A 12730-nucleotide genomic window follows, 5' to 3' on the forward strand; every position below is an offset into this window, starting at 1 on the left:
GGGTGGGGGAGGGGCCCTGCCCACATGGGGCTGGGGTGGAAGGGCCAGCATCAGGCCTGGATGGGGGGCTGCTGTGCGGCCACTGCCAGTGGGCAAGTGTGGGGTGATACTGCTGGCCTGGTCCTAGGCGCTGGCGTCTTCACGCGTCTCTTCTCCCCCGACAGCGCCCAGCAGGTGCCCACCTTGCCGTGCTCCAGCTCGCGTGCTGCCTGGGATGGGGCCCAGCATGTTGGACTGCGTGCTCTAGCGCCCTGCTTCCTGCACGGGAGGAGACCATCCTGGAGAGGCCACGGCATAGACCTGCACCCCTGGGGAGGGGGCTGAAGCCAGGAAGTGGGGTACGTCTTCCTCCAGGAATGAAGGGGCAAACAAAGGGAGCGAGAGACTGATACTGAAGTTCCTGCAAGCCACATTTTGCACAGAGATCTGTAGGGCGGCAAGGGACCTCCGAGGTCTAGTCCAGCCCCGGCCCGAGGTAAGCCGTCCAAACCCTCCTAGACCATCCATCAGCTAAACTCTGGGTGAGGTGACCGTCAGCCCTGACGCAACACGAGACATAACGTCGTGACCTGCCACAGGTAAAGCGGAGCCACGACAGCCTACGCCCCACTTCTGGGGCAGGGTGTTAATATCCCCTCGAGTTTTCCTGGTAGGTGGCCACAGCCCCTGCTACAGAGGGAGGCAAAACCCCCCCCCCCCACAGTCCATACTAGCCTGACCATGGGCTGAAATTCCTTCCTGACCCCAAATCTGTGGGGAGGTGCTAGGCTTCCAGGCCTGCGTGGACGTGACGTGGAAATTAACCTCTGGTCGCTCTTTCCTTGAGGGACAAGTTGCTGCAGCTTAGCTGCTGCTTACCGTGGAGTAAAACCATACACAAGGGCAGTAATCGCAGAGTAGCTGAAACCCCGCTCTGTTTTACCCCATGGTGAGTTGTTCATAGGGTCCCACCTTAAGAAGACAGACAGTTTCTGCACCAAAGACATATCGTCCAAACCTGTGCAGATCTCAGGACTGGGGCCTAAATAAAAAAGACATTAAAAAGGGGACGGGGGTGTCAAGGGGTTGGTGAAATATTTTCCCATTTTACAGTTGAATCACAGACAGGTTAGGTGAATTGTCTGAGATCACTTTGTCTATGGCAAAGTGAGGAGTGTCATACATTTTATAGACATTAGGGCTGGAAGGGACCTCACGAGACCATCAGGTCCGGCCCAAGTTCTTAAGATTGCCAGTCCAGTGCTCTGAACTAGCTTGTTTTTCTTCCTTCCTTCGAGTTCAGGAGCATATTGGGAGCCTAGGACAAGTACTAATATTCAGCTTTTTAAAAAAAACATGTAGAATGGCATTCTCAAGTGGGGCTTGTCCCTTTTACACCAGTTACACCTCATTATGGAAGGGGGATGTGAACTGAAATCGATCCTTTATTTGTTTTGAACCAAACCTATTTTAGCTAGTTTTAATATTCTTATTTCTGTCTCATGAGTCATCCTATCCTGTTCTATTTCACAACTCCTGTTGGCAGTGCATTATGAATATGCATGTGTAGACAGTCTGAAGAGTTTGTTTCTACTGATGAGTTTTGTATTCTTTCAGATTTGTCAAACTTTGATTAAGAGAATAGTCATGAGATGATATGAAAAGGTTGTTCTTGTTTCTTCAGCCTTCCTGTTCTCCAGTATGACCTGTGCTAGAAATCTTGCAAGAACACTTAAGAATCAATTTTCAAATGGGGGTGTGTGCGCGCACACACATGCACACACACGTGCACACACACGTACAGTGTATATATATATGCACGCACATACCTGGTACAGATTTACTAGTTCTTTTTCTCTGAACAATATCTTAATTGATTATTCCTTTGGTAAATAGTTCAGGGTGTGATGTATATTAGTTTTGCTGCTAGCTGCTTTTGTTTTCTGTCTCCTTTTATTAAATTACAGCAAACGCATGCAGAATGAAGGCAGCAGCCATAGATCCCAGAATATTGGCTCTGGCTGCTCAGGTCACTGAGAGCTCCAGTCAAGATGTTCCCATGTTGCTGTTGAAGCTAAAAGGTAAATAAAGATTTTTAATGTAAAAGGTGGAGGATTGTTGATCAGAATTTTCATTAAGATGAAGAGAGGTCAGAATCCCATATGTGAGAGAGAGCTGAGCGCATGTAGCTAGCAAGGGTGGAGGTGATACCAAGCAGGAGACAAAGCTAACAAATCATCTCACCAACTCCAGTGAGATCCACTATAGCAGTGTTACCGCAGCTTATAGAAATGGTGGGGACCAGCTGTATCCAGTTCTGATATTCAGTTGCAATTATAAGCAACCCAACAAGAGCTCTCTCACAGTTAATATTCATCATGGTTTTATTTGGACTAGCAAATTAATTCATGTGACCTATATCCCAGATAATATATCATATTTGCTCACATACAACACACTCTTCCCCCCAAAAACCAGCTATTGGAAGTTTTAAGTGTGCATAATATGCAAGAAATACAGAAAGAGCAGGTTCTGCCTTTCAAAAATGGGCATATTATATTTCAGTGCATGTTTTATGTAGTAAAATACACTTTATGCTCTTTCTGTAGTCTCTTGAGTGTGTAACTAGAAAGCAGAACAGCTTAATTACTTGTAATAATTGTAGACATATAAATTTGACTTCATCATTACTGATTTTAGGTATGTGCCTTTTGTATTTGGAAATATAGCTGTTTTTTAATTGCTTTCCTGACCCTCAAACTTTTTCTCTCTTTCATTTCCCAGAAATTTTGAATAGTGTTTCTTTGGAAAGTAAACAGTCCCAGAAAATTAAACAGGAGCTCTACTACTATGATCTGATTCAGTATTGTGTGTTGGTCCTGAGACAAGACTACTCTCGACTACAGGGGGGCTGGGCCACTGCTGCTCAGCTAGCAGAGGTTGTAAGGTAAAATGCAACGTGGCTATCAGATTGCTTCCTCTCCTTTCAGTCTTTCCTCTTACTGTTTTCTTTTCAAGCTGGTCTATGTACGCTGTTGTCCAGAACAAGGCTTGCTGTCCAGGAAAAGTCCAGGTTAGCATAAATGAGCAGTGACATCAAGCCAAAGCCCACTGGTCCTGTTGACCTGATATAGATTGTATTTCAGTATGCTGGACCACCTGCTTGATGGGAACAGTTCATAATTTGGATTTAGCCTTGAGTTTTTGTGAAATGTCTCCATCTTCTTTACTCTCCCCTCAATTTAAAATGTATTTCCATTTCCCTAACCCATCGGGCAGTTAGCTCTCATTTTTATCATCCCTTCAGGAAGAGTTTTTAATATTCAGAGTTTGCTAGGAGATGCAAAATGAATCATCAAAGTAATATGGAATACTGTTGCTGTTTCCAGATTGGATGACCCAGCCTGTATAAACTACTTCTGCTTCCAGGCAAAACAATTTTATTTTAGTCATAAAACAGGCCCTTTTGTAATTAAATCTATCCCAGCTGCATGCCCAGAATTTGTTTTCCATGAGCCCTTCAGATGAACAAAACTCACACAGGATACATTCAGGGGAGGCAAATGGAAAACAAGGTTCAGTTGCATTGCAAAACAAACTTCACCAAAAGATCATGAATTATTTTCTTCTGTTTGTCCAGCTGTAGTGCAAAGCAAAATAGAAAAATTGCCCATGTACCTAGTACAAGTTTCTTCTAAACATATTCCTTCAAAGGTAGTAATATGGGGTAAATATTGAATTATAAACTGGAAACTCAAGCTCCTAAGCTCAAATGCATTCCTCACAAAAAGGAAAGTTGCAGAGTAAAGCCCAAATTGGTGTGGGGGTTAACTTTTTAGTGCTTTTATTTTTATGGGGGATTTTCATTTATAAAACCTGCCTCCATTTCCTGATAAGTCCATCTCTCTTGTTGTTTCACAGTGCCAGTTCCTGCAGCATGTAGACATGTGGAACAGATAAGAACAGCTCCCCTGAAGCTAAAATGGGCAATTTACCCAAGCTGTTGCTTAGTCTAGGGTGTGCCATCCCCTCTCTCACAACCCAATGCTTCTGCTTTCTTTGAGGTAGATATCTGGGAGCTAGTTGCAACAGTTGACTATTGTTTGGTGTTGGTGTTCCAGTAAGGCGTGCATGCTGTAGTGATGTTTATTCACTTGCTTTTGTTCAAACAGACCCTATCGAGTTCAGATTGTGCTTTTTCATTGCAGTCAATGTTGCGTAGGATTAGAGGTGAAAGACAATCCAGAGGAGTTTTACGATAAATTACTTCCTTCAGCTACACAGAACCTCCTGTTTTTGGGAAGACGTCTGCAAGCCCGGTTTATTCGAGCAATCAAGGTATTTGAACTGCACAGTTAAGTGAGCAGCATGAACATTTTGTAACCTTTTGGCAACATTTCTAAACTCCTTTACTGAATTAGCAGGCCTCGGCTACAGATATGCCATACTGTAGAAAGGTATTTTGCAGAAATTACGTTATCTCTTTCTGTTGAAGTTAACAGCTTGCTTTGGAGTCTTGAAAATATAATCTTTTGTCACAGAACGTTTCCTCCATCTTGCATGCACAAATCATTGTAGGCTTACCCAGAGACACTTGGCTTCTACTGACAGGTAATTCTGGGGAAGAAAACAATTGTAAATTAGAAGGAGAGAAGCCCAGCAAAAACAATGTGGGGGCCTACAAGTCATGACAGAGTCCTAACACTCACTCACTCTCTCAAAATAATGAGCTCCACCTTGGCAGTTGATTTGGTCTTAGCACTTTATTTAGCTAGGCAAAAAAACCCCAAACCCAAAAATGGTCGTATTTGGAAAGATGGCCTTGAGGAACCAGGCTCAAAGTCAGAAGAGCTGGAATCTGAATTTGGCCAAAATTTCCAAGATGGAAGTTCTCTGAACTGGTAGTTTTCAAATGTTTGCCTCTTTTTCTAGAGGGGGGAACCACTACTTCCTTGCTCCAGAAGGACATTTATTGCATGACAGAACTCTCAGGTTTTTTAAAACTATGAGTTCATAGGATCAGAAGATAATACCATTATAAATGAAGTAACGCCTATACCACCCAGGTTTTGATTGATTCTATTCATATAACATTTCCCCTTCACATCCCACTTCCTTTTGGCTGATTCATTCCTCACAGTTAGTCAGAGTTTTCATACAGTGTATTATGTTGGACACCATATGCTTCCTGAGAAGTGATTATGGATCAGCAGTATGACATATTCTGTTAGTTTGGTTCTTTTAAGTGCAATTCAGCATTTGTGGAAGCTTTCTGATCAACGTCCTTGGAGACTGAAGGCTTTAGTCTACCCACTGCATGTAATTTTCCCTACACTTTCTTATTATGTGCCTCAGCCCACATGCTGCTGAATCATCCACTTTGGTGGAGGATTTTTCTTGAGGGTTAGCACAAGATAGACTGTAGGCCAGAATTTAAACCTCTAATTATGTGGTCCAGAGGGAGCCAAACATCAAGCTGACTCCTCACTCTGCAGGGTTTTGGGAATCACATTGTACCAGACAGAGCTTCAAGGCTAGGTGACACTTCTAGCTTGCCTCAGACCTCTGAGACCTTCACTGTCCATATGTTCTTTCTAAACCTTGGCATTCATTATGCCTGTATATATGTGGGCTGCAGGGGGTTATCAGGAAAAGAACAGATCCTCTAAAGAGGGTGTGGATGAGGCTGGGGAGGAGAGCATCCAGTAACTTTTCCCTTGGTACTGCTTTTCTCTGAATTGCCTTGCCATGTATTGACTGCCAGTGGACTGGGAAAGGCCTGTCTGTCAAAGATAGTCACGTACTTAATACCATGTAAATTAAATATTCTAGATATACCGAGTCTTATTCTGAGCTATTACCATTGTAAATTAGATCAAAATTAGGCTTACTCTCTATGCATACTTCAGAAGATTGAGTTAATGCCTTTGTAAATCAACAGACCATATTTTCTCATGTACAGCATGCCACAGATTAAGATCTGCAACTTGTTTTTGAAAGGCAGAAGGGGAAAAAAGATCTTTCCTTGTAGGAAATAACTGACTGGCAGCAGCTAGAGAGCCAGGCCTGCTCGTTGTTCTGCTCCCTGTGGGTCGCTGCAGATTTTACTTTCCATTTCGCCCAGAGTGGCAGAAATTGGTTGTACCATATTTTTCCACATATAAGGTGTACTACCATTTCCAGAACCAGGTTTTGGGGGAAATAGGTGGGTGTTGTATGCAAGAAAATACAGTATTCACATAACAGGTAGCAGATATACTAAACAGCCAAGCTGTAAAGTTATCTTGCATCTCCCGTTGCCACTAAGAGCCAAATACAGTGATACACTCTGCATGAGGATTGTGGACAAAGCCTTGAGTACAGGATTTACTGTCAGATTGTGTGCGCAATAGCCCATACTCTACGACGCATGTGAATCTGAATCATAGGAACATAGGAGTGGAAGGGACTTTCTAGGTCAGTCCCCGCCTTTGTGGGCATCCACATCATCTAATCTCTGTTGTAAACTGATTAAGCTCCATCTACTAGTTTGCCTTACTCCTCCTATTCAGGGGCTGGTTCATTATTTTACCCTTCTGATGACTGAAAGCCATCTTCTGTTTTCGTGTCTGAATTTGTCCATGGCTAGTTTATGTCCATTTATTCTTGTGCCACCATTGTCTTTAGTTTAAGTACTTCTTTTCCTTCCCTGGTATTTAACAACCTTTGTTTTGCCAGTCTAAATAACTCATCTTCCACATGATAGACAGCCTTTCTATTCCCTCAGTCATCCTACTAATATTTCTTTACTCATGGTTCAGTTTGATGCATAGGGAAAGGGTGTCTTAGGTTTTTGTTGAGTTCAGGCCTGTGCTATCACAGGCAGGCACATCAGAGCACATCATACAGTCCCTTTCATAATCTGATGAAACTCCATCATAAAATTTATGTTTGTTATTACCTGCTACCCTTGAAAGGCTGTCCCAGAATCTTGATATGCTAATGGTCGGGGACTTTCTTGTAATTTCCTGGCCAAGTATACTCTTGGCCAATATGTATCCATTTTTTTCTTATGCAGTATTGTAATTTATCTTAAATGACATGTTTTCCTCTTCTGCATCTACCGCCAAATGTATTTAAAGGGGCTATATTATCTTCTCATAACCTCTGGGCTTTTAGACATTGTTTGGGGAATGAACAGGACCCTTCCACCCTTTGTCCATAATGATGTTTGCCAGTATGGCTGCCTTGTTGAGTTTCTAGAACTTAAATGTTTATTCGGTTTGCTGCTTTTGACTTATCTCCCAGTAGGGAGGACTAGCAGGCTACTTTTTATTTAGCCCCTTCCTTCAATTTGTCTGGCATGGGAAGCTCTATTAGGGGTTAAAATTTCTGTTGATGTAGCTCTTAGGTTCTTTAGAACACAGAAGTCTTCCCACCATCTGAATACACAGTCCACAGGGAAGTGTGTATGTGTCTATGCATGTAGGTATAATGTACACGGTTTCTTTTGTTCAGGATGAAGAAAAAAGTGAATTTTTACGCTGTTTCAGGATAGTAACCGATGCCATCTGCTGGCTGTTTGGCGGGCATATTCAGCTAATGGAGTGCGGTAAGAGAAAGTGTTGGGAATTAAATGCATCATAACATATCTATGAAAGTTGTGAATTTTAATGTAATTGCAATGAAGCCGGGTTTTTTTTTTACCAATGCTTATTTGTCATATATTTTAAATTGGTCTCTTTAATCTGTTGTAGAGACATCCATATAACATAACAACAACATTGGTCATTAAAAAAGCAAATATTAAAGAAAATTAGCATGTTCTATTATGGTTTTGGCCACATCAAATACAGCTTTTTTTCTCCCACAGCCTGTCTAGTAATTATTTGTCTTAAAATCAGAGGGTTTTTTCCTCGTAAAATATAGCTTGGACATTCACCTCTCCCTTCTTAAATGGTTTGTGCATGGGCTCAGGAGTTTGTCTCATTGTACCGTCTGTTCTTTTATACAAGAGGATAAATTTGACAGGGTGTACAGTGCACAAATATCTAACAAAATGGAACTGTAGCATCAGCTCTCAGTAACACCCATTTTAAATTCCACTGACTAACCAGACAGCAGAATTTGGTTTTGTCAGAAAAGGTCAGAGATCTACCTTAGCCCAGATGACCCTTCAGTTTCTGTAGTCACCAGCACAGCAGGGGGTGATGTGGCTTGCATCACATCCAGCTGCTTTTCTCATTCTGAGTCAAGGCTCAGTTCATACCTCTGGGGTCACAGCAAGACACCTTCACCTCTTGTGCCCCTCTCTCTCCTGTGTCAGTATTTAAAAAAATCGTGGAAAAAAATGCAATATGTGTGATATGTGTAAAAATTTAAATATATATAAAAAACTAAATTAACTGAATAATTGTGAAATGAAAATAACGGGTCTGATTCTCAAGTCTGTTTTACTGGAGTAAAAGAGATGCAGCTTTACGGAAGTCGATGGAGTTGCATTGATGTAAGAGATTGAGGTTCAAGGACCTAGCTACTAAAAAGTATTGCCTCATACACTATTGCAGGAGCGTCAAATATACAGCCCATGGGCCAGATCCAGCCACAGAACTGTTATCTGGTTTGTGGGGCTCTTAGAGGGGCTGGGAACTTGGGGTGAGTGTGAACAGGGGGCCCTGCTGCCAAAATCTGGGAAATAGAGCACCATTGGGGATGCATGTCAGCAGTGGGGGACAAATGATGTTGCTTGCTGCACTGCTGGGCCTGGGTCTGGTCTGGCTGGGCAGATGAGTCTGAGACGCGTACGCTACTCTTAAAAGAAACTTGACTTTTGTGGCTTCCTGTACTTGAAACTTTTTTACAGTGTCATCACAAGTATTCAGGAATTTCCACCAGCACCAGAAAAACCCAGTGAAAGCAAAACCTCTGGTTACTGATGCATTTTACTCTTCCCAATCTGTTTCAGCAGAAAAATTGCAAAAAAACAATTAACTTAGAACACAGTGATCCTGGTTTTACTTGCTTGGAAATTGCTTTATAATTCTGTGAATTTACTGTAGTTCTTAAAAAGGACCGGCTATTTGACTCTAAATCTACAGCTTTGACTATTCCTTAATTTTCTGTTTCTTTGTTTTTTTTGTTACAGTGCTGAAGAATGATCATTTCCTGCAGTTGCTGATGACAGATGATGTTGAAACTGCAACCGCAATGATGTCTGTATTACGGAATATTTTGAGGGTCAACAGGTTTGTTACTTTCAAATCATTCTATTCATTTTTCCTTTTTTGAATTTGACATTTAAAAATCCACTTGATACTGATTTTTTTGGAAAATAGAAGCATTTGTATACAGAACTCGTGCTGTCTCTGTCTTGTAATAGCTTGAGCTTTTGCTGTTGACGTCTCAAAATAGACAGTTTTCTATATCCTTACATTGCTTTGGGAATATTTTGTTTTGTTTAATTCTTCCAGTAATGATAGATTTCAGTGAACTGAAATATGTCCTCAGTTACAGTCCTGGCTGCTGTTGAGTCGCCTGTGATTTGGGACAAGTCAGTAATCTCTCTTTTCTCCAGCTTACTTTTCTGCAAGCAGAATTCACCAGCCTACCACAGAGGGGTATTTTAAGGTATATTTTTTCCTGCATAGTGCTTTGAAGATGGAAAGGGCAACGTAAATTGACAATTGCTAGTAGTGGGATCAGTGTGTCTGAGTAAAGAATGGGTCCATAAGGTCCCTATGGGTGCCTGTACATGTGCTCCAGGTTGGTGGGTATCGGGGGGGAGAGCATTTTAATTAGAGTGGCTCTTAGGAGCTGCTCTAATTCAGATGCCCACAGCATCTTGTGTATTCAGCATGCTGCATTTCAAAATGATGGTGAGGGCACTTTAACTAAAGCTGGTTCAAGCTTTAGTTAAAGCCCCCCGCCACCATTTTGAAATGCAGGATGCTGAATACACAAAAAATGCTGCAGCGCACTGGAACATTCTAGTTAGAACACTCCAGCAGGCTCGATGGATCGAGTCTGCTCTGACACGTTCTAATCAGAATGTGTTGGAGCACATGTAAAAGTGTCCTATGGCTCTGACACAGAAAAGTGCTTTAGCACTGAACTCGCCAAGATCTCTCTCAAGGTGACAGCAATTAAGCAAAATGTCTCTTTCATTCCTGCATCACAACTATACCTATAGGAAATGTAAATCCAACATTAGCTAGAGAGACATTGGAATAGAAGGACCTAACTGCAAAAGACTCCTCCTTCTCCTGCTCTTTCCTATACTGGATCAGATTATTGGTTCTGCAAGTCATGTATTCCAAATAACTTAGTGCCAAAGCCTCCAAAGAATGAAGCTGTTATTGAAATAGGCATACTATGTAACATCCCTAATTCTGTCTCTTCTTTTTTCTCATTAGTGCTGTTTTGCTTCAAGTAGATGAGAAGATTCTTCACTCTATCTTAGATGAACTTATATATAAGCTTTCATCTACCACCAATCCTGTCATTGGAAATGCTGCTACAAAATCGTTGCTGCTAGTGGCAGAATCTCACCCCCACCTCGTGAACTTACTTAGTACCCGCTACAAAGGTTTGTCTTTCTACTTCTTGTGTTAGGAATGAATTACACTGGGTGTGTCTACATGAGACGTTTACTGCACAGTAGGCTAATTAGCTCCTCAGTAAAGGTCTTAGCATCTACACATGCAGGGCAGTTAGGCTGGAGTAAACTAATAAACACTGCATCAGTGTAGTACTTGTAAATACAAGTACTATCCTGCTGCAGAGTTTTTTACTCTGAAGTAGTGCATATGTAGATGCTATTGGGGCTGGCTGGGACATGAGGGTGCTTCAGTGCAGGGGGCTGCCTGCCAGCTAGCCCTTCATGCCTCAGCCAGCCCGCACCATGACATGTTGAGCCGGGTTGGAGCAGCCCATGGGGAAGCTGATCCCGGGGCCCCCTGCCATCTGGAACTGCTCTGACCCAGCTCAACATGCTGCAGTCCTGGGCATACGTGTAAACGTGGTGCCCAGAAGCAACAAACTTCAGCACGATAAGCACCAGAGTTTATTGTGTCACATTAATATGTGTGTATATACATGTCCTCTCAGTCCTGAGCAAACAAGTTGCTCTGGTAAATATGGAAGCAGTTCTCATGACGCTTAGCATTTATGCAGTGCTTTATCTTCAAAGGTCTTTACTGACTTGATGATCAGACATGGAAAAACCTATTGATAGTTTTATCTGGCAGTCACATAGATGTAACTTTAGATAGTCTGACTACAAATCTGTATCCTCACCCAACAGTTTTGCAATGATGGCAACACCAGCTAATCATTAGTAATGTTTTACATTGAAACTCAAAGGTAACTGCTTGCCTTTACATTGGGGCCTGATTTAATGTTTCTTTGCAGTCAGTCACATGTACAATAATGTTTGATCCTCTGATAGTCAATTTTATGGTCACGGGTTTGAAATCTTGAAATTAAATATTCGCTTGAGCAATATAACATACTAACTTTTTTTCTCTTTCACCTAGGATTAAAAACTCTGCTCAGTAAGCAGTGGGCTGGCAAAGGATTTGGCAGGGATCTTAATCAAATTTTAGACCTGCTGTACTCAGAATCCTACCAAGAAGGTGAAATCCAGGTGTGGAATTTTAAAGAGAATTTTCTGTGGTGGTGGACTTTTATTTGCTTATGTGAATATACTTTTACTACTTTGATCCACTTTTCGAAGTTCACAATGCATACATATCTTTAAGTTTACAACCTTTTCATTTTCTCCTCTATCACTTCTGAGCTTTCCAGTACTGATGACATGGCAATCAAGAAGTAGTCTTGTGGTTACTTTACTAGACTGGATTTTGAGATCATTTTGCAGCTTAGCAACATACTTCCTGTGCAATCTTGTGAAAGTCTCTTAATCTAGTTCTCTTATCTATAACAGACCAAAAATAATACTCCCAACTTCACAATGGCATTGTGAAGTTGGTTCTATAAATGCTTGGGAGATAGTCAAATACTGGAGAGAGTGAGAGACCATGTAAGTAGAGATGACCATGGGGAGACGACCATAAGGAAATGTGGGAAATTCATTTGGGACACTGCTCCCCACCCCCCTCAGTCTCACAAGTCGGGAGGAGGAGGGCAGGGGGCAGTGTGCCAGGCAAATACTGGTGGCTGCCTGCCCACCTGAAAGGTGCTCTATGCCACTCTGACTCCTGGCCAAACTGCACCCTGTGCCCCTGCATTTCTGGGACATAAATTATAATTCTCAGCAACTGGCTGAAACCAGCCTCTGAAATCCAGAACTGTCCCAGCTAAACCAGGACATATGGTCACCTTACATATAAGAGAGAAGAAGTGGTCTCTAAGAAAACCTACTAGGCTAGGGTTGGGAAATTATTTGGACTGGAGAGCCACTTAAGGAGTTTTGGTGGGCTATTGGGGGCTGGAGGGGGTAGGGGTGCTGACCCAGCCTCAGCCTCCCACCACACCTGTTTATACCACCCAGCACAGCCGGGGAGTAAGGGGCTGGGGCCAGTTGGTCCTATCCAGCCCTGGGGCTGACCATGCCACACCCACTGCCAGGAGCACCAGACAGCGCAGGTGAACAAGCAGGCAGGATCTCCAGGGAGACCAGCTCAGGACCCATGCAGGCAGGGCACACTTGGCTGGGCGGATGGGATGGGGCCACAGGCGGGCGAGGAGTGGTGTCCAGGAGTGGGACAGGTAGGTGGGGCCAAGGCCAGGATCATGGGGCAGTGACAGTGCA

General features: G+C 42.7%; 1 protein-coding gene across 2 annotated transcripts in view; it reads left to right on the plus strand.

The window, feature by feature from the left end:
• Nucleotides 1-220: 220 nt before the first annotated feature.
• Nucleotides 221-12730, plus strand: part of IQCB1 (IQ motif containing B1) — a 33909-nt gene continuing 21399 nt past the window's right edge. Inside the window, exons 1-8 of one of the 2 annotated variants that reach the window (XM_019522587.1) lie at nt 221-338; nt 1947-2060; nt 2764-2926; nt 4188-4317; nt 7477-7570; nt 9104-9203; nt 10371-10543; nt 11493-11602. In XM_019522587.1, coding sequence (XP_019378132.1) covers nt 1961-2060; nt 2764-2926; nt 4188-4317; nt 7477-7570; nt 9104-9203; nt 10371-10543; nt 11493-11602 — 870 coding nt within the window. In that variant the 5' untranslated portion in view covers nt 221-338; nt 1947-1960. Of the gene's footprint in view, nt 339-396; nt 476-1946; nt 2061-2763; nt 2927-4187; nt 4318-7476; nt 7571-9103; nt 9204-10370; nt 10544-11492; nt 11603-12730 lie in introns of those variants that run through there. The other variant, XM_019522588.1, reaches the window with a different exon arrangement.

This window comes from Gavialis gangeticus, unplaced genomic scaffold (assembly GCF_001723915.1).
Source record: "Gavialis gangeticus isolate Ggan-Ray unplaced genomic scaffold, GavGan_comp1, whole genome shotgun sequence".
Taxonomy (NCBI): Eukaryota; Metazoa; Chordata; order Crocodylia; family Gavialidae; genus Gavialis; species Gavialis gangeticus.